Genomic DNA, 23,354 nt, shown 5'->3' on the forward strand with positions numbered 1-23,354 from the left:
TTAATTATTTTCTTTTTTTAATTCTTTAACTTAAATTTAACATATTACATTAATAAGTTATTAATTTTTTTAGTTCGTTTGCTTTTTTTGAAAATATTTATTTAAAATAAAATATATAAAATTATTTAGACTTATGTAAGTAGCTTTTTTGTTTGTATGTGGGTGTATGTACTATTTTATACTTATTTATTTATTTATGTTTAAATATATACGAGTAATAGTTAATGTATGTAGAGTAACTATATGTGTACGTTTATTTTTTAATGTTATATAATTTATATTTTATTTTTTTACTCGAATTTTATTTTATATATATAAAATGTAAATAATTATTTAATATTAAATTTATTATGATTAGTTTAAATATTTATAGAGATTTAAAGATCTTTTACAAACTAAAATTACTATGTAAAGGTTTACGTATTTTGTTGCAACTATATCAACTTTTTGTTTTCGTGTTTTTAATGTTTCATTTAACTGTTTTTGTTTTTTTTTTTATTATTAGTAATAAATTTTTCTTTTAATAGTTTGTGTTTTAATCAAATTCTATAATTCAGTACATGTTTAAGGGGGTTTACTTCTCTGCAATCTTTTAAACAAATTTATGAATTTACTTTACTAACGGCTTTTAAAAGATCATGATTTGATTTATCTAACGCACTCATCATACCAAGGTTACCACCGAGACCACCACCGACACCAAGACCACCACCCATACCAAGACCTAATTTCAAGTCATTTTGCCCCACAACGGAATGATGCAAATGGCCGGGATTGTGGGCGATTATAGAATGATGATCTTGTTGTTGTTGTTGCTGATGCTGTTGTTGCTGTTGTTGTTGTTGCTGTTGTTGCTGCTGCTGTTGTTGCAATTTATTGTTATTATGTTGGGCGGATTTGATGGCTTCTTGGGCTTTCATTTTCTCTTGTTCTTCGCGATCACGTCGAGCCTGAAAAAATTAAAAAAAATAAGAACATTAAAGGGTTAGTTGCATATTACTATAAAAATTTAAGAATTTTTACTGCTTTGATTTTAAATGCTTGACAAGTGTTGCTTTAAATTTATATTTTTGTAATTTTATGCTCCATTTTCAACACTTACTTGTTCATTTATCTCCTTAACAGCTCTTAATTCTTTTTTAAGTTTCATGCGACGATTTTGGAACCAAATCTTTATTTGTCTCTCTGTCAAACACAATGCATGTGCAATTTCAATTCTTCGTCTCCGTGTTAAGTAATGATTGAAATGGAATTCTTTCTCCAATTCTAGTGTTTGGAAACGTGTATATGTCTGACGACCACGACGACGAGGGCAACCATTAGGACCTGGAAACACATGAAAGCAAAAAACAAAATTTAATTAAATATTTCTTAACTGTTTGTTGTTGTTTTCATCTTATAACAAAGAGATATGCAAATTATCTTATGTTAATTAGCAACAAAATATAATGCAAAAAAAAAAAACTTTAATAATAACATGACATTTAAAACAATTTACAAAAGACAATATATTTTGCTACACACACTTGAGAAGTAAAAAACTAAAATGACTCAAATGATGTTATCTTTAAGACAAAAGACCAAAACTTAATTTAGCCGACAAATAAGGGTAACCTTAACTTCATTTTTACAAATTATTGTTACCAAATCAATATGAAAATACTGAATTAATTTAAATTATTCTAATGAATGACGCACAATTTTGTTTAATTTTACTTTTTTGTTTCTTTCTAACTATCATAAAAACTACAGGATATGTTTAACAAATTTTTGAAATTTCGTTTTTTACACAAAATCAATGTTTTTTTTTTTAATTTCCAATCTTAGCTGCCTTCCTATAGAGCATGTATACCTTTGTTTTCTGTCTGTATATGAAATATATATATTTTTTGTTTAGTTTCTGCCTTTTTTGTCAGTTTACACAAGTGCTCTATGGGTTTTCTGCTAATTTTTGGCACCCATCGTGCATTTTGTAGTTGGCGTAAGAAAAAAGGGTAAAACTTTGTTTTATATTTTAAATGTTTTGTATGAATTCTGTTGCTGAGTGTTGAGTGAATGCTGCTGTCTGGCAGAATGTTTAGCTAACTAACTGACTGACTGGTTGCAATTGATGGACTACATGCCGGGTTTAACACTGCTTGATATCGCGTCGGCTTTTACAAAAAAAAAAGAATAAAATAATACACACAACAAATATTTTAGTTGCGCTTGTAAATTTTGCGATTATACAATATTTTTGTGCGTGCAAATTTCTTGTATACACGTTTTTTTAGGAATTTTCTATGCTACCTGTACTAATTTTTTTAGTTGTAGTGCATAAGGTTACGGGAAAATTTTATATTATTTTTTAAAATAAATAGTTTTGAAACAAGATTTAGGAAATCCTATATAAATTGTTATTGTAAATAAGTACCTTTAGAGTTTTTCAGTTATAAGCTGTTTTTGTTTATGGCACCCTTTAGATATGTTTTGTACACTTTTTTTTATTTTTTTAGCTATTTGCTGGAAAAATACTTTTTATGATTTTTTATGGTTTTTGGAAAAAATCAATTGTGTGCAGTTTTACCATGGTGTTTTATTATTGTGTATTGTTGATGTTTGCGTAATATTTTCAAAATATTTTTGTTCAAGCGTAAATAACAATTTTTTAGTTAAAGCGAAGACAAGTTTGAGATTAGTTTCAAAATTCGAATTAATTTTTTAAAGTACAAAATTAAATAAATTTTCTAGAGGATGTGGAAATGCAATTGCAAATATAAAATCTCGATTAAACCTCTTTATCACAAAAAACATTTTATTTTATAAATGTTTGCATATGAAATTTGAATTATAATCCGTTTATAAAATTAAAACTTGTTTATGAATAAGGTTTTAAAGGTATTTGAAGAAATTTAAAAAAATATATTTATTAAAGTATTCGGTAAAATGCGAAAAAGATGTAGAATTTTACTCTATGAAAGGATTGTCCTTTAATTTGATTCCAAATTCACTATTTCCGAAATCATATTCAAGAATTAATTTTTGTGTTTTTTTTTTTTGAAAGTGAAATTGTAGTATTAAAGAATACAACTAATTTGACTTAGACCAAAAACTATATATTCAGCATTGAAAAAATAATTATTATTTTTGTTCCTTCAATAGTTATTAAAAATCACTTTCACAGAAGATAAAACAATTCACTTAATGCTACTTTTGAAGTGGTGATAAATGTTATTCTTTTCGAAGCACTTCGTTTTTTTTTAAAGGTAGGTTTAAAATTGTTGTGCACTCCTTTAACAGAGGTTCTAATGGAAAACAAACTCACAACCTCCTTGAAATTATTTTCATTGTTAACCTTTAACTTATAACGTGAAATTGTTAAGCATATATGAAGAAGTGGTGTAAATTATACACCCAATTTATTTTAAAATTATTAACAAAAACAAGGATAAAATTTAAAAATTATTTAAAGAAAATTAAAATTTTTTCGCAAGCCTCTTTTTTTAAAAACCAAAAATAAAAAAAGAGAGTGCAAAAATACTACCACGTCATAAGTTAAATGTTAACATTATAATTGCCTACAAATTTGTTCGCCTTTTGATTTATTATATTGATGGTTTTAAATTTTAGCATATTTAAATTTAATTTATCTTGCCAAACTAACCAATGTAATAAACACACTAATAAATCATTTCTATTGCTCTACATAAGATTAATTATTTTTCACTTCTCTTAATGGCCTTAAATTAGTGCGAAAGGGATACCAATATTGCATTAATGTTTTGTCAACAACAAAAACAACTTCACCAAATAACAATTATGGCATCCAATATGGCTGCCGGACTACCACGGTTTTCTTTTCGTACAGGTAGACATGTGCGCGATAAAAAAAACAACAAAACAAATTCAAAACAATGACAACAGTCTACTCTCAGTGCATTTTAGCTCATTGAGTGAAATTGAATTCTCGCTCTGTGTGCTCAAACACAAAGTTGTGTGTGTTGAATTTATTAACACGTGGTGAATTTTAGTTTGTTTTTGATAAAGGAAAACATTTGGTGTTGCCATATGCATAAAATATAAGAGGGTTATCTGCGATTTTATTTGGTAAAGTATTTTAATAAATTTAGTTTTAAAATTTACATTAATAATTGTATCTTTTTGAAATGTCTTCTATAGTACAAAATATAATTTCGTTTTTTTCAAAATTAATGCCAGTTATGCTTTTTATAGCCAGCTTAATTTCTTATTAATAGTTTGTTAATGTTTTTTTTGTACAATGTATGCTTGTGTAAAATCTAACGATTATACTTTAATTTGAAAACAAGGCATTATTTAATTTAAATAAATAATAAAGATTTTTTCTTACTGTTCTCCACATTTGTTTTAATTTGTGTTAATTGTTTATTTAACATTATTTATGAGTTTTTATTTTTGAAATAACATCAACAACCAAAAGAGTATTTTCAAATCTACAAAATACCAATTGAAATAGTACATATAGCAATAATATTCGATTTAACAAATTCTTAAGAAACTGAGAAAAAAATATATACAGTGACTGACACAGACGTTCTGACTGTGCCGGTTTAATGGATGGATGTTCGATTGGTATTTGGGAGTTTCAAAAAGAAAAAATGTTTAGATTTCGTTTAACATGCCATCCGGGAAGTACGATACTAAAATATAAACAAATCAATATAACAAAAATATAAAAAAAACAAATATTTTTACATTGAAATAAATGGACAGACAGGCAGACAAAAATCTTCTATATGAGTGTATGTAAAATATAAACGTATCGAAAATGTTATAGAGTTATGAAAGACTAACAATAACAACAAAGACTTATAAGAAGAAGAATAAAAACGATGTTGAAAGAATTTTAAAATCGCTGACAAATCAATTTTTCATATAAAACCAAAAATAAAAACCCGAAATAAAAAGAATTTGTAGACAATGAACAACAACAAAAAAATCCAAAACACCAAAAATATGTATAAACTTAACAAAAAAATTCATTCATTTATTCGTTTTTTCTTTCACTGTGTTTAAACAAATGACAACTAATAAAATTCCATACAATACATATTTTGTATTTGTAGAATGAATTGTCTAAAGAAAATTGAATGTAGACATAATAAATGTTAGTTTTACGAGTATTATTGTCATTTATTTGTATCATTTCTTTGAATAGACTTTTAGTTATCGTTCGAATGACTATCTAAAGAGCAAAAGTATGAAAAAAAACAGACACAAATAACAATTTATTCACCTATTACAGAGATTCTTAAATATTATATTTATTGTTTGTTAATGTTTATTTTCTTTAATAAAAATCGGCTTAAGAAAAGACTAGTTTTTTTGTTCCATATGATCATGTTATAAGAAGTTTTTTCTTAATTTACAACAACTTATTGTAATTAAAAACTTAATCTAATAAATAAATAAAAAAAATTAAAAAAAAAAACGGAAACATTTTTTTGAACTCTATACTAATTTAATATCCGATATGTCTTATATTTTTTTATTTTTCACATTTATTAAAATTTCCAAAAAAAATATTTTTAAAAGATTAAGAACTTCTGTCATTTAGAGTTGGCAGATCAATTTTTGTAATACATATTTTTATATGATTGACCATACAAAAGACATATATACATATGATATAAAATATATTTTTTCTTTTCTTTGCAAATTTTAAAATTCATAACAGATCACATTTTTTGGATTTTAAAAACGAAACGAGAGATACATAGACAGGGAGAGAAGAAACGAAACAAAATTAAGTATAATAAAAAATTGTTTATTATTTCATTAATGTAATTTATGTTATCGTGTGACTTTATAAATGTTAAAAATAATATAATTGTATTTTTAATAATAATAATAATAAAAATAATTTTTTGAATAGCTTTTTTATGGGTTTTATGGCATCATAAGTAAAAAAGCAAAGCAACATTTTTATAAAGTGTTCAATAGTTTAAATGAATTTATTTTTGTTGTTGTCGACTGTTTTTTTAGTTTTCTCAAACAATTTGTCTTTATAAGTGATGGTGTTATTTCCGTTTTAATTTCCTTTATAAAAGTATGAAATAACAAAAAAGTTTAAAAAACCATTAAACATGGCATTAGCAATAGTTTGTTGTTGTTGATTAATTAATTATTTATTATAATATTAAAAATAGTTTCATTTTCAATACCCTTACTAATTATTAAGTCATTTTGTGTACATTTAAATATTTATTTGTTTTCGGGGTTGAGAGCTAGTAAATTATTTTTATAGCCTCTATAAATGTATTTAATTTATTTTTTTATAGTCTTTTTAATGTTCGTATAATATTGAATGTTTTCGTTAAGTTTTTCACTGTGTGTAGTAGTAGTATTGTTTCAGAAGTAAACTCCTCATCATGATCATCATGATACATTTTATTATTTTATAAGTACTTTTTTATGACCATAAGACAACACCTTGGTTGTACGGGTATTACTTGTTTGTTTGTTGTATAAATGTACATTTATATGTATCTTGACCAAATAAGTTGGATTTATTGTTAATTATATGGTATATTTATTTTTTTGGTAACACCTCATTAATCATCAAGATGTTTAAGCATGTTTTTTATACAGTTAAACAATTAAAGTTTTTATGAGTTTGAATTCATAAAATAATAAGGTAAAGCGATAGTTGAGTACATTTAATTCAAATGGTTTGGAGCTGTTTTATGGTGTAGCCACAAAGGCAAATATTAATGTAAGCAAATTGCTATTATTTATCAGTTTATTTTACTAAATCCTTCATATATTATTTATTTTTAGTTATTAAAGAGATACCTATAAAACGTTTTTCTCTAACATTTTCTGTATCTCTTTAAATTCATTTCAGTTATTGATTTTTTCGTTTAGTTTGAACAAGAAATGTTGGTATAACATTTTTATCTTTTATAATTTAATATTTAATTTAAAGCAGGTAACACAGGAAAAACAAGAAAATGTTTGAATGTATATAAAATTAACTTAAATAAACGACATCTAACTAAACTAAAAGACCCCCTGCTGTTTGAGACACTGACAATGACAAACATACATGCTTACACAAAATGTTCTAATAATGGTGGTTGCCGGGAATATTGAACCCCAAAATTTGAAAAGAAACAAACACACATCCTTACGCATAAAAAACAGACATGTTGAATTAGAACAAAAACAACAGCAACAACAACAACAAGCAAATATGTATAATAACAATTCAGACAGCCATTGAAAGCATTGTTAGTTGTATAATAAGTAACCATTATGGTAGAGATTACAACAACAAAAACCATCGTTAAGGAACAAACACAACTACAACAATAACAAGAAAGTGCCTGAGAATTAGGGGTAAGAGAAACAAAAATTATTATTGTCACGAAATTAAACTCAAAAGTGGAAAAAATTTGTGTATTTTTAAGGAAGTGACAAAAATATTAAATATAGAAAAAAACAGACAATATTATTGCAAATGATAAACAAATTTAATAATATTAAATAGAAATATTTTAATAAATATTAATATTTCCATTAAAAATTTATGTTTTAAAATATTATTGTTAGAAAAAAAATATTTGTTATATCTGAAGTAAGTTTTTAAATCCTTGATGTGAAAAATGCCGTTTTAGCAACAGCTATGCGCCATTAAATGATATTTTAATAAAGCTAAAATATTAATAATTAAAAAGTATCTGATTAGTTGAACCTATAAGAAACACATGCATATGTAGATTAATACGCATGTATGTACACAAATACACAATTTTTTTTTCTAAATTATTATTTTAAATAAAATGTTTCTAAAAATAAGTAGCAAACATTTATGATGTTCAATGAACTGTGAAGTATGTAAATGGGTGTGTGTGCACTCCAAAGTACCCCTGCAATCCGGGGTGACAATCCGATTTAACGGTTACTGAATCAGATATCATATTCCTGGCTGATAAACATATTAACCAACTTCGTGACTATACCCTAGACTATCTAAAGACAGTTAAATTATAATTTGACTTATAAATTTCCTCGAATGAATAAAGTAAGCAATTGAGTTTTATTTGCATTACAAATACTATAAATTTTATATTCTTTGTAGTGCAATGAAAAGTATAAATGTATCAATTGACCCTAATCCAGTTAAATTTTTAGAGAGGATTTTTATAGAAACGTATGTCTAAAAAGTATATTCCTGTTTAAATCGTTGGGACAGTACTTTACTAGTTACATGAATTTGCGTAAAAGAAAAAAAAACTATTTATGCGTGGAGGTACGTGTGTCGTCAGTCAATTGAATAACAATGGCAAAACTAAAAAAGTAGTCACATAAAAATCATTAAATTATTGTTAAAGAAACAAAAGTTTCTGTGTGTGAAATCATTAGAAAAACAATAAAAGCTGGAAAAAGAAAAAACTGACAATAAAAAATCAATGAACCATCATATAAGAACCAACAATAAGCCAATAATAAAAATGAAACGAATTGAATTTAAAAATAAATGTTCATATGTATATACATATGTATGTACATTGTACATATAAAAGGATTTTTGATAGAAAAAAAAAACATAAAATTAGTTAATTCACTTTCATTTTGAATATGAAAAAATAATAATTGTAAAATTATTATTTGAACTGATAATTAACTATCAATATAATATTCTGACATTGCACATTATTTCATTTCAATGTTTTAAATTAAATCCTCGGATTTTAAAACTTAAAAAAAATTATGAAAAATTACAATGAAATATATAACCGCTGTAGACATTTAAAAAATTATATAAATTTGTTAAATCCTATGGATTATGGTTTTCTGGAAGCTTAATATATAATTTCGAAAACATATTAGTTACAAAAAAACAAGAGTAAAAAACTAAGAGATATAAAACTACATTTAGGCGTAACATGTTTAATAGCAACCACTTTTTTCGGGTTACGCATATTATTTAAACCCTCACATCCTTATGAAACCCACACACATACAAATACATTACGATTTATAAACATTAAAATGTGTTACGTTTCTATCTGTCTGTCAGTCCATCTTATACCTAAATCCGTCTGTATATTATGAGCCCTTGCCAGCATACATCTGGGTCTGACATATTCATGAAAACGTACCAAAAATTTCATTTCCCTTTTTTCAGTTTTATTTATTTGCAATTTAAGCTTTTATTTTTCGTTTTTCATTTATTCTTTTGCTACGCACCATGACAAAAGCAGAGGGAAGAATGTTTTTAAGTACAAACAACATGTGCCTCGGAAAATTTATGGTTTAAATATTTTGCGTTCCGTTTGGTCCTGTATAAGTTATTTTCAGTACTGTTTTTTTTCTATTTCTATATTTTTGTTAGTCAGATTTTCTTGTTTTCTTGTACATTTACTTCTATGGGTACCAGGAGTCATGTGTTTTCTTATAATTTAGAGATTTGCTTTACAAGGATGTGTGAGTGTATGTGTGAATGTTCTGTTGTAAGAGCTTTCGTTCTTAGCTCAAGTTACCCAAACACTTGCATTCTAGGTTGGGTCATATATTTTTCACATTTATTGTGGGTATTTTGTCTTATCACACCCTCGTGTAGAATTAAAAAAATCAAGCAGACATCTTTCAGTGAAATATATTTGGTAAATGTTTGTATAAGGCAGTTTAGTTTTTTTCTATACAAATATTCTAGGGTTTTAGTAACTTATTGCAGCCACACATACATTTTGCTTGTCGTTTGTAAAGATTGTGGCTCATTAATATGCCACCCAACAAACAAACATTTGGATAAAAACAGGAGCGAAACTACCAAACTGGGCCCAACATTAGGAAATTTTATTAAATTTTAATATTTAAAAATATTTTTTTAGCGAAGCATTCAAAATTTCAATAACACAAAATAATGGTCTTAAATTAAACAAATTTTCATTAATTTTTTAAGGAAACAAAAACAAAATTTGGTCAAATAATTGCATATATCCATAGAACATTTTCATGGTTTTAAGGCCCTTATATTTTTTTAAATTTCATTTTAAACTCAGTATTTATTCTCAGCAAACTAAGCACATAATACATGAGATATTTTGGCAACAAATTTAAAAGTATCTTGGCTATTACATTCACTCTTGCTAAGAGTTAAGGAAAAACAACAGAATGAAAATACAAACCTACACATACAGGCTCAAAAAATTAAAACCATAAAGACACTAAGGGCAAATGTTAGTAATGACCAGCTTTTTTAAATTTTTTTCTTATTACAACATTGTAAGTTCTTAAAAGGAAAAAAAGTAAAATTTATATTTCTCAGCTTGAAGTAATATAAGGGTGGCTATTCCAAAACATATAAATACATAGGTGTCTTAAATTATAAATATCTTTAAAATCTTTTAAATTTCATAAACATCATTTAAGTTCTTAACAAAAGCTTGTATTATTGCTAAAAACAATAATGGGCAGAGGCGGCCATTCATTGATTTAATATTGTTTGTTTTTAATTTTCTAAATTGGTCCTTGGAGACTCGCTCGTATTCGTTCAAAGCCTTTTCTTTGCAGGCTTTGTTTGCCTTAACTTTGAAAAACCAGTTTTTCAAAGAGTAAACGAACCAAAACCACCCCTATACGCGAACATACTGTCTGGTTGTTATGTAATGTATGTTATGTATAAATGAAATGAAATTCAAGAAATCTATACACACAGTCTGCCATAAATTGTAATAAAAACAGTTAATATAAATTAGTTGCTGCCATATCAATAGATGGTTGTAATGGCGTGAAATATATTTCTCCATTATTTTTTATACAAAATTAATCCCTCATGATTACTTGCTATCGTGAGTAGTTGTTTGCTACTTACAGCCTTACTTGCCTGGTCACTAAAAGACTTCTGGAACACGGTTAAGGAGTTGGGGTTTTACGGAAGTTTCAAAGAAAGAAACGCTTTAAAAGATTTTGTTAAATGTTTCTTCATAAAATAGTAAGTTAGCATTTGTTGCAAAATATAGTTTTGTAATTAGCATTTGTTAGGTGTTTGTTGTTACAATTTAATGTAGTGTTCTTATCAGGCATCATATTGTTCATTAAAAAGTGAGTAAAATCATCCCTTATTTTGTTAGAGTCTCGAAAAGTTTAAACTTTTCTGTATGTATAATACAGGCATTTTTTTATTTTTTTTTTTATGTTATAAAGATGTTTTGGATATCATGTTCGTGGATAAAAGATTATGCATTATTCTAAGCCTATTTACGCTTAAAAGAAGTGTGACTCTTGGGTAGAAGAGTTAAAAAATAAATAAACAATTCAATAAATCTAAAACATACTATAAAATCCTTTACTATTTCCTGCTGCGTCAATATGATGAATATTAAAGATAACTTGTATTAAGAATATGATTAAAAACTATCAGGTTTTTAGTTACTCAAGGTGTGGTCGTTCATTTTTATAATTTAAATTATAAATTATTTTTAATGTTCATTTCACATTCATATTTAAAGGTTTTCTTTATTTTTAGACCTCAAGCATGGTAAAGAAATTATAATTATTCTATTTTTATGTCTTCCTTGAAATGTTGCATAATTTATTTAATAAAAAATTTAATGTGACCAAAAAGTGAATTATGTAAATAACGATGAATAATAGAAATATTAAATAACATACATTGGAAAATAATACAATAAACAAATTTATTTCTTCTAAGCACCTAATACTTATTAGCCGACTAATATAAAAGGTATAAAACTTAAAATATTTATTAGGAAAATTATAAAACAGTAAAATTATTAAAGATAAAATAATGCTCAAAAATGGCCTAAATGCTCAGGAAACAACTATGCAATTAATATTATAAATAGCTTAAACAATGTTAATGTAAACTTTTTATAATATTCATATTATCAAAATCATTTTGTTAACTATTTTTGTTTGCATATTTTGTTACTTATTTAATCATTTGAATAATTAAGGCGAAGTTTTTTTACGTATAGTAAACATTTAGAAAGTAATAAAATGAAAAAAAAATATTAATAATTTAATCACAATTAACTGCATTTTATTTACAAAAACTCATTCTAATTGTGTTAAGTCTGCGTTTTATAGTGTTTTATTGTTTATTATTTTTACTATTATTATTATTATTATTATTATTATTAATATTTAATTGCCATTGTGTTTGAGAACAATTGTTAATGTATGCATTGTTGTTTAAGCGCCATTATATTAAAATAGCATGAGTGTGACGCCGTTCTATCGACAAACGTTGCAATGAAATAATTCTCTTTAGACATGAATGACACTGCATTCAATTTATAACAATAATTTTCCTTGTTGCTACTGGTTTTTTCGATTTTTTTTAGCAAATGAAACAAAAGAACCACTGTCAGTGCGGCTGACTGTATAACTGACTGATTAGTTAACTGTCTTTTACAAATATGCATTAAAGTACGAATGTTAGAGACACATTTGTCTAATGAAAAATTAATTACAAAAGTTTTGTATGTTGTTGACAACAACAAACATGTTGTTTATAAATTCTACAAATGTACATAGATATGTAACTATATTACTTAACAGTTTTACTATGAATCAATGTATCCATTTTTCAAGGGATTTGCATTTACGTACTTATGATAATACATAGAAAGTCTATGGTCACTTTTTTACTGTCCCCAAGTATTTTAGCAGGTGGTAATTTACCAATTTAGTATCCTTTCAGTTATTATAGTATGTAAATAATCAAGTGTCAAAAATTAAAATAATAAGATTATATAACAAGATAGCCACCCCGAACTGCAGGGATGTCTATAAAAGTGCTTGTGAATTTAAACATTGGAGTTATAAAGGGAGCAAATTAAATAAACGAGGGCAAATCATCAGCACAATGACGTTTGCAGGCTGCTGCAGTCACCCAGTGTTAGGAAGTTTAGAGTTTATCATTACAAATAACACAATTGTATACTTCTGTCTGTTTCGTCAGTTTTTAAATATTAATTCTTATCTTCAAATAATCCAAACCGACCAAAATCAAACACACCAACGGATGCCAATGTCATTGACAGTATACATTTTGTGTGTTTTTTCCACTGTTAGTAACAAATAGAAAAAAAATCAAATAAAAATAGAAAATTTTGAAAAAGGGAAAAAGTGTTAGAAGATTTGGTTGGAAATTTTATACATTCATTTAATGATGCTGTGGATGATGACGACTGCCTTTGTTTTGTTGACTTTGAGTCGGTTACAAAAATTAAAAAGAGAAAATTACAAAAACAACAAGCGAAGAATAATGAAACAGCGTCAAAGCGGTAAGGGTTAATTTATGAGGCGAGATAAGCCTTTATATTCATTTGAATGCATGTTTACAGTTGTGAGGAGAATTATAAGGTCAATATTTTTCAAAATTTGGAAAAAGTTTATGCGACAAAATAATTCACATTTTTGTTGACTTGTGGAGGCCTTATTGCTAATCCGCTGAGAAAATAACTGTTTTTAAATTAATTTAGGGTATACGTTCTCTAAAGCTTCCCTAGAACTAGTTCAGCGGTTGACAAATTTGAACAAAAATCATTGATTAAAGAACTAGTTCCAGAACCGTTCCAAAGAATAAGTGTCGACTTCATAACGCTTCCTCAGAACCAATTCCTAAAGTGACAATTTCGAACAAAAAACATTGGTCTCAACGCCAATGTAGAACATGCTATAATCTTGCGTTGTAGAACTAGTTGTAAAACTAATACAATTTTTGCCGGAATATTTTTGTTATATTCATTTCTTTCTTTTGGATGAATATTTTACTATAGTTTAAATCAAACTTGTAATGTGTTTAAATGTATTTTTCATAATTATATACTTTTGTTTTTTACTCTAATATTATTCACTTTTGTGGTACATTCTTTTACTCATATATAGTTTTTGTTGTTGCTGTTTTTTTTTTTTAATTTCCTATATTTTTTAAAACAATTTTGTGGTTGGTGTTGGTATTATTGTTTCGTATACGGCCATTACTAAAATATGCATTGTTGTGTTATCGGCACGTTTGTGCAATTTTTGTTGATTGTTGATTTGCAAGCAAAAAATTGGAAAAAATATGTGGAATTTGTCGCTACAACACGTTTCGTCTGAAGATGAAAATTAAACTTTGGTTAATCTGTTGTGTTCTGTGGCTTTTTTTTTGCTGCCAGCGTAGGTCGATGATAAAGCAAAACAAAACAAAAGTCAGCAAACAATTCAGAATGGCTGCAAATACGAAGCCAAAGAACAAAGAAATGGCTTAAATTACTTGTGAAATACAATACATTGTTGGAGTACCAAAAATACAACAGAAACAATATATATTAGTTTTTGTTTTTGGAACGAAAAAGGGGTGTTTACGATTGATGACGATGGTGGGTTGGTAACGGTGGTCAATGTAATTTAAATTCACAGACAAAAATCCAATTAACATGTTTGTATCATCACACCAAAACTGAGCTCTACCTTTGCTTAAAGCTATTGGGCTGTGTTTGCTAAAAGAATTTTCCCTTCCTCTCATCCAACCTTTCACCCTGTAAAACAAAATCCTACCACCTTGGGGTTAAAAGATACATTCATACACACACAAAAACGATGTACATACATGTATTTATGCATGGTTTAATAGTTACAGTAAAACTTTTAAATCCTTTAATACATTAGAATGAAAAATATATGTTAATTATAATAAAAATCTTTTAATAGATATTTTATATATGTAAAATACCTATTTTGAGAGCTCATATGGAAATTTTATTTTAATTAGTAATTATAAAATAGTTTAATAATTCTTGAAATGTTTTTGTTTAGCCATTGTCTTAACTATAACACTTATTATAATTATAATTATTAATATCAGTAGTTTTATTAATATTTTTTCAAATATAATAAAAACATGTTATATTGTTGTTGGTTGTGTTGCGTGTTTGGCTGCAGTATTCATTTAAGAAAAAGCCATGTTGTGTTACTGTTGTTGTTTTTATTTGGTTTTCATTCAGTGTGTTTTGTTCACGATTTTTAATTAATTTAAGTATGTACTAACATTAATATTAATTTCATTACAAATTTATGGTTGTTGAGTTAAAATGTTAATGCACTTTTAAATTGTTTATTACTTTGGCAAGAAGCAAACATATAAAAATAACACCAGTGAAAATTATCTTCTTTTAATTTCTATACACTCTAATTTCTTTTGAAAATTTATGAATATTCAATTACATACATACATATTTTTGTTATCTAAAAACTAGATAAGAAGAAAAAACATTTTAATGTATTTTACAGTTTTTACCATAGGAAACCCATTATTTCTAAAATAAACTAAAAATTTGTTAAAAAGTTTTACATTAAATTAGTAAACTCTGTAGTTAATTAAAGGAAATTTTAAATTGCTGTTAAATAAGAAATAGTTTTGCAGAGAATGAAATTAATCACAAAATTAATTATAATTTTTGACTTGTATTTTACTAAGATTTTGGAAGTGAAAATTAAAAATATGAAAATTGGAAATGTTAATAACATGTGAAATTTCATACTATACGAAGAAAAAACATGGTTCGACATGTTTACTACAATTATACTATATTTACTGAAACAATATATTGTTATCAAAAACATACAATTATTTTAATAAGATTTTACTATATTTGAGTTTCTGTAAACATTTTCATGTTCATGGAAATTATAAATTTGAGTATGATTCACTAAAACATACTTATTATTACAACAACTAAGTAATGATAACATTGAAAACATATTATGTTATTTACAACCAATTAAGCTTAAACAAACATTATCTGCCGTATTCATAAACATTTATCAAAGATTTATAGAACAGAAAGGTATATAGAACCTTTGATAAAACTTTATGAATAATATCCTATATGTTATGTTTTTATGTTATATAACCATTATTTGTTATATTGTTATGTGCCTGATGGTACAACAAAAAAATAATCATTCAGATAATTCGTAATAATTACAATAATCATAATATGAATTAATGATTACCACATTCTTTTTCATTTATTTATTCTTTAAAAATTAAGAGTCGATATAACAATTTTTACATAATTTGATTTGACCAAAATTTTCAGATCTAGTATCAAAATAACCCGAATTCCCAAAAATAATAAAAAAGTATGACTCCGTTATGTATGTATGACTCCGTTATGTATATGCATAGAAAAATAATAATTTACTTTTTAATTTGTATACTTGACTTAGCAATAAGCTGTAAAATATTTATAAAGACATTTATCATGTTATGTTTTTTCTTCTTCTATAAACATTAATTTTGTTTTAAAAATATTATTTATATAAATAACAACAGAAAATAGAGAATAAAAAATAAAAAAAAAAACTTTTTAAATCTCTTATGTAGTGACCCCAAATGACTGGAAGTCTTTATAAATCATTTTGATAGACCACCACTTTATCGCTACATGTACCCGTACATACTAGTAGTGTTGGTATGTATCTGTGTGTCGATGGTTGGATCTGCTGGCAGATAGAGATTAAATGAAAATGAAATCAGAAAATGTCTGTAGTTTAAATTTATTTATACTTGTATGCATATTAATTGAATAATATTAAATAAATATTTATATAAGTAGTATGTGTGTATGTATTTCTTATTCATTTAATGCCACACATATTATAGAAAACAGCCAACAATAACAATAAACATCATCATTAAAAATAAATATTTAAAAATTATTAGATTATTAAATTAATTATCATTTATTTTTTAATTTTTATTTTAATATAACGACTACAATAATTAAGACATTTATGTTTAATTTTTATTTAGCTGGACTTTAAAAGGAAATCTTATCGAAAAGAGAGATTTTTTCAAACACAAATGAAAGGAAATATTAAAATGTTTAAAAAGAAGAACATAGCCATGAAACAAGCGTTGCCAAGCAAGTGACAATAATAATGATCAATTTTTAAAATTGTTGCTAAAATATGCAATTTTGTAAAAGTACTACGCCGACATGTTTGGCATAAATGAAACAAATTCTTAATTTTTTAAATGAGATCATTTGGTATAGTTTGTGTATACGTATTGAAGTGACATACAATGTTGGTTGCTGTGTCCCACTATTGTTTCTTCCACCACCACCTTTTTGTTAACAGAAAAAGTTCACAGTAATAAAATTAGTTTTAACGATCTTTTTATGATCTATTTACGATTTTACGCCAACTTATGTACAGAATACTTAACGATACCTCAACAGTAAAAAGTTTTAGTAAGTGTTTTCCACATACAAAATGTATGTAAAATAAACATGATGATAATGATATTTAAATCGTTGGTTAAATGCTTGGGAAATATTTAATTGATTTTTAAAAGAAACATATAAAATCAGTTACAGTTAAAACACATAAATTTGCTGTTGACTTTTAAAAATTCGCCATCAATTTTTTTAGTTTTGACAAAAAAGAACGTAATTTAAAAATAGTATTTTAATTTTTTGATAAAACTCAAGTAAATTGTTAAAATGAACTCGTCTGTAGGTGCGTGTTTTTGGGCAATAATCATTGAGCTCAAAAGTTATGAATTTAAACATTTTACACACATTTTCTTAACGGGAAAATACTTTTCATATGAATAAGATATCAGACGAAGAAAACACTTTTTAAATATTAAAGTTTAAGAAAACACATGAAATTATATTTCAAATTGTTTTCAACACTTTTTGTCTGCTGCTTAATGCCAATAAAATGGAACGACATTGCCATCATGATCGTGATCATGAACAGCAGCAACGTCATTGTTGCAAGCGATTAAAAAAAGAAAAATAAATAAAAGATCTACATCATATTTTGAACGAAACTCGTTGTACGCAACAGTAGCTGTATTATATGTTAAACAAGCGCAACTGCATTAATTTCCATTTCTCAACTTGTCTGTCAATACTGGTCATATTTGTGGCAATAAGAAATAAAAACTTCTTCCTTATAGTTGTAGACAATCACACACAAACACTCAAAGGAATTTCTTTAACAGTTTAATTAAAAATACGAAAAACACAAACGAAACATATGAAAATTATATTTACAACACAAAATGTGGCAAAATTCTCTTATTGTATTTCCTTGGCTAAATTCCCCCTTGAAACTCTATCGACAGCGCCACAATTTGTAACCTAAAGACTGTGTGTAAGTAACCAGAAACCGATCAATGTCTGGAAACACATAAGTATTACTGTATGTATTGCCTTTTATTGCATTAAAGAATATTTTAACAACAAGTCTGCTGGATACACTGACGAATGTTGCAACGAAGTGATATTTATGTAAGCAGGCAACCAAGTGTGATATGATCCCGTCAAAGTCAGTCTGTCTGTCTATGTTTAATTTAATTAAAAGTAGAATGAAACTATTTATTCTCAGTTTTTCATATTTTACGTACAACTTATGGATGATATCGGGGGCAGAAGATGGTGATTGCTTTAAGTACGTGCTCAAGACTTGTTGACCATCAGCTCGCATGGCAAATGTTGGCCACTCTATATTTATTAATTGTACAAATGATTGTATCCTTAATACTTTGTTTGAAAATTCAATACTTTTATTGATTGTTTATGTTTACGCTTGACTATTGTTCGTGTTATTTTGTTTCTGTTTGTTTTGTTGTTCAATGTACTTTTTTTGAACCTGTTTTCGGTAAAGAAAGTTTTGGCAGACACAAATTAATATACAAAATAAAGAATAGGAAAATATTTTTTTATATTTATGAAAAACAATATGGAAATTACGGAAAAAAATATTTTTGTTTAAATGTTAAGAATAATACGGAGTTGGACTATGACATTTTTAAATGTCTCAAAAATTTACAGATTTTATTGAAAATTTATTTCCTATCATTTCATGCCTCCATTTACATACTTTACTTGCTATTGTTTCCTGTCGTATGTAAGAATACTTAAATTTTGAAAATGTAGCAGAATACATGACATTTGAAGTAAAATTATTGAAAGATCGTATTACAATTTCAAAAGAAAAATAGCATGTAAATAAAAACAATTAAAAATTATGAAAACATAAAATCACGAAGAACAATCCATTGAATAAATAAAAGGCAAAACAATTGAATAGAATTGTTTATTAATAATAGTCAGGTACTAATTTAAAGCATTAAATGAACGAAAACAGCATGATTAAAAGAGACGTACTGCGAATGAAAGGCTTCGGAACAACTGCAGTAATATAAAAGGATTCCATTTTATGCAACAATACAACAGACCGTGAAAAGTTAAAAATCAAATATTTTTAAAAACAAAATATGAAATTTTATCTGCTGAAAAAAATGCTAAAGAATGGTTTTAAAAGGGTTTTTTGTGACAATGACAGATGTATGAAATATCAAAGAGAGAGAAAGTACTTTTGTCTTTTTGTTTTAAGACAGCAGGTATCAGCAAGAATGTTCAATGTTTTCAAGGTCGTTTATACATTTGAAAAAAAATATTAAACATTTAAAAACGTTTCCTTTTCTTTGCTAACTCTTAATTACATGTGTTTAGATATCTTCAGCAAATATATTTAATAACTCTTTGGTCAAAAAGTCAAAACGCCATATTCCTCACTTTTGCTTTTTAAACATTTCAATGTCATTTTACTCATTAACTTTGGCAATGAGTTAAACATCAGTTTTTTGGGTTTTATTGCATTTACTTACCATTAAAATCTCCGCATACTACGCGTTCGAAGGGACTTCCCATCCAGTCTGTAAATAAAAGAAGAACAAATTTGGTGAAATATTAGTCATATATTCATAATTTATTTTACGGTTTGTTATAAACACATTACATAGTTAAAGTTAAATTAAGGATTTAACTCTTCTTAGGGCGCTTATTTTAAATTATCAAATTATTAGTATGTGGTCTTGTCAAGGTTATCTAAGTTAAATATTTAAGACATTTCAAAATAACTGACAAAACATGCTTGACAATTTTGCTTTAAAAATGGCGATATCGCAGTTAATATGCATCTAAAAATAGTCTCTTATATGAAGTACACATACATATGTATGTACATATATGTATGTGTTAAGTAGCAATAGATTTTTAAAGTATACATTACAAGAATTCACAATAAATAAATCTATTTGGACTCATTATCATGATAAATAATTTTAGCCTCATTTCAATTTCACAACTGAGGTCTGATTTACTCATTCAATATTATAATAAATGAAAACAAATATCTTAATTATTCGAGTTTTGTTGTTTTTAAATTAAAAAAAGGAATTATAATATTATGCCAACAATTTAATTAAAAAATTCATTAGTATTTTGTACAATTTACACATCATATTGAAATTATTTTTTTAAATTCATATTTATGCATATGTCCAGACCAGTACATGAACATTTGACGCCATTGTCGTCTGACCGTTTCCTTGTTTGTTCGTTCATTCATTCATCTGGTTTTAAATGAGACCAGGCAAACTTGCAACAAGCCAACAACAACAAATACAATAATAGCAACCATAATTACAAAAAAGTTAAATTTTCATTAAAACGCCAGCACGGTGGCCCTTTTTTCCAACAAGTCTATATAAATGTCTGCGTGTCTGTTTTGAACCTGACTGGGTTGGCATCCAGTGGAATCATTTCACAATGCATTTTAATGCTACAACGTGTACGAGGAACAAGCATGTGAATGTGTCAGTTGGAATGTTGGTGTGAATGAGTGTTAAATGACATGGCGCGCAGTATTCATTTTTTGTTTTGCCCAAGTTTTTCTTTAAGTATTTTTAATTAAAACACACAAATTCTTATGTTGCTGTCATTGGTATATGCTTTCGTTCGTTCGCTCCTCTTCACTTTTCTATGACATTCATGTTTGTTAATGCTGTTTGCTTTCCATGGCCATGTTTGTAAGAATATCTTCTTTTTCTACCATTTAAATGGCGGGTAAAAGGAGATTTTTGATATTTGAACTGTTTACTGTCGTTGTTGTTGTCTTCAGTGCATTTTTTTCTCTTTTCAGTTTCCACATTAAAAACGCTATTTTTGGAATTTATGTGCTTTATCGCTTGAGCTATATGCATACGTGGCATAATTAATAATTCATTAAAATGAAAACTTTCGGAATTAAACAATGTTAGCTTCTTTTTTTAATAATACCAAATATGTAGGCGTCGCAACAAAACTATTAATACATATTTTTCGCAGTCAGTCATGTTAAATTTAAATGCCATCATCAACTTTTTAATAAAAACTTAACATAATATGGTTGTGATAATTATACATTTTATTTTTTTAATCATGTAAGAATTATTAATGTAACTATTATTGACAATATTTTTTTTCTATTTGTATTTTCTAATCCCAGATAGAACTTGTAACTGCAACAACGGAGCATTTCTTTTTCAAATTAAATCTACTGTAAAAACTTTGTACACTTAACAGTAATGTAATTAAAAACAAAATGCAAAATACACTTTGAATATCGAAACGGATGACAATATTAAAATACACAAGTGCTTTTTTTATTATACGTTCTACATCTCATGAAATTGTTTTCATTCTCTAATGCCCTGGAAAGCTGACAAGGAAACGAAAGTTTTTTTTCATACTTTGACCGGTGTTCCTGTTAGATCAAATGTTGTGTAAGTGAATTACAAAAGTCTTTGTCTAACTATTTTTAGTTGAGTTAGTTTTTTTGTAACATTTTGCATGATTATGCATGTTTTTGTTTACTGAAGAGAAGAGAAGAGAAGATAACAATGTTTGTTAAATAAATGTATTTAAATTCATTATTTAAACTACATTAAGCCCTTAAGATTCGACAAATAGTTTCTTCTTTCTACCACTTGCCTTTAACCCTATTATAAACCAATTGTAAAAGTCCCTAGAAGTCTGGTGCAGACACCAGGTCCTTATTTATTTAATCCCCATAGAATGCTGACAATGTTTAACTCATGACTGCACTTCGTTGACGACATCATTGCAATAAATTAAAGCTTTGGTACAAACTTTATCTTAGTAATTTTACACACACGCAGTTGTTACATTTACCATCACGAACTCATTGTGCAACTGAATGTAAGGAAGGAATTACATTCGGATGACGTCTTCATAGCGTTGACAGAAGATTGCGAGCAAAAATCGTACAAAATTATTAAGTTGCACTTCCTTTCAAAAACAAAATTTGAAAAAAATATAAGATTCATACAAATTCATATAACTACAAATTGTAGAACAGCCACATCAGCTAACTATGTGACTATCTATCTATTAGGCAGTTTGTCAGTCAGTAAGTCTATCTATCAGTCGGTTTCTCATCTGTAACCATTCTGTCTGTGAGTCTTTCAAAAATAACATTTCAACATCATTCTATTCGTTGTACTTGTTGTCAGAATTCTCTTTTTATTTTTGCTGGTTGACAATTTCATTATTGTGAAAATATGTAAAATATTTAATATTTATGCATTTGTTGATTGTATTATTTGCTTGAAGTAAAAGTATATATGTATGTGTTAAATATTTATGTCTTTCGTTCTGTTTTAACTAAAACAAACAGAAGAAAGAAATCCACATCTACGTGTATCTGACATTTTCTCGAGTGATGATCAGATGGTGTATGTCAGTCAATATTTAAGCTTTTTGAATTTTGCAATTTGTTTTTATTTAACTTTCATATTTGTTGTTTTTCTTTTACTTTTCTGTCATTTAAATTGAATTTGAAATAATACTTAGATAAACATACATTCAATTATTTAGGTTTACACATACCCATGTGTATATTTAGATATTTGTATTACCTAGCAAGCATTATTGTTAGCATTTTATTATTGACATAAACATTACATTTTGATTATTAACTCTTTAATTTTATCAGTATTGGTTTGGCATACATTGTAATTTTGAATTTGAGAGCCAATAATTAATCCTTTTTTGTAAAATAATGTGATTAGGTAAATATTTATAACAATTAATTTCATATTATAAAAGTAGGACTTTATGTATGAACAAATTCATTTAATCAACTTCCGGGCAAGCATTAATACACGTCAATAATAACGACCTAAATAAGTGATTTTGTTTGCTGGGTTTTCATCACATTGCATTCTAAATAGTAACATTTAAACATACCAAATACTCACAGAGCAATAATTTAAATTAACTGTCAATGTGTGGCATTCAGAAAATAAACCAATTTAATTAAATAAAAGATGAATGCATAGAATTTAAAATCAACATACAAGTATTTAGTATTTTATATGGCTAATAGAGGTTGGTTTAAGAGGGCGACAAAAAAGCAAAGCAAGAGAAAGAGGAATACCAGTTACGGTATTGCTATATGTAAAGAATATGGCCATAACGGCAATCGCGTTATTAGTTGATTATTGT

General features: G+C 26.5%; 1 protein-coding gene across 3 annotated transcripts in view; it reads right to left on the bottom strand.

Moving 5' to 3' along the window:
- Positions 1 to 496: 496 nt before the first annotated feature.
- The window catches only part of LOC111677203 (homeobox protein abdominal-A), a 31,552-nt gene continuing 8,694 nt past the window's right edge, over positions 497 to 23,354 (bottom strand). For all 3 annotated transcript variants that reach the window (XM_046948757.1, XM_046948756.1, XM_046948758.1), the window contains exons 4-6: positions 19,673 to 19,720; positions 1,103 to 1,326; positions 497 to 950 (exon numbers count right to left, since the gene is read on the bottom strand). In XM_046948757.1, the coding sequence (XP_046804713.1) occupies positions 603 to 950; positions 1,103 to 1,326; positions 19,673 to 19,720 (620 nt within the window). In that variant the 3' untranslated portion in view covers positions 497 to 602. The remainder of the gene's footprint in view (positions 951 to 1,102; positions 1,327 to 19,672; positions 19,721 to 23,354) is intronic.

The sequence above is a fragment of the Lucilia cuprina genome, chromosome 4 (assembly GCF_022045245.1).
Source record: "Lucilia cuprina isolate Lc7/37 chromosome 4, ASM2204524v1, whole genome shotgun sequence".
NCBI classification, from domain to species: domain Eukaryota; kingdom Metazoa; phylum Arthropoda; class Insecta; order Diptera; family Calliphoridae; genus Lucilia; species Lucilia cuprina.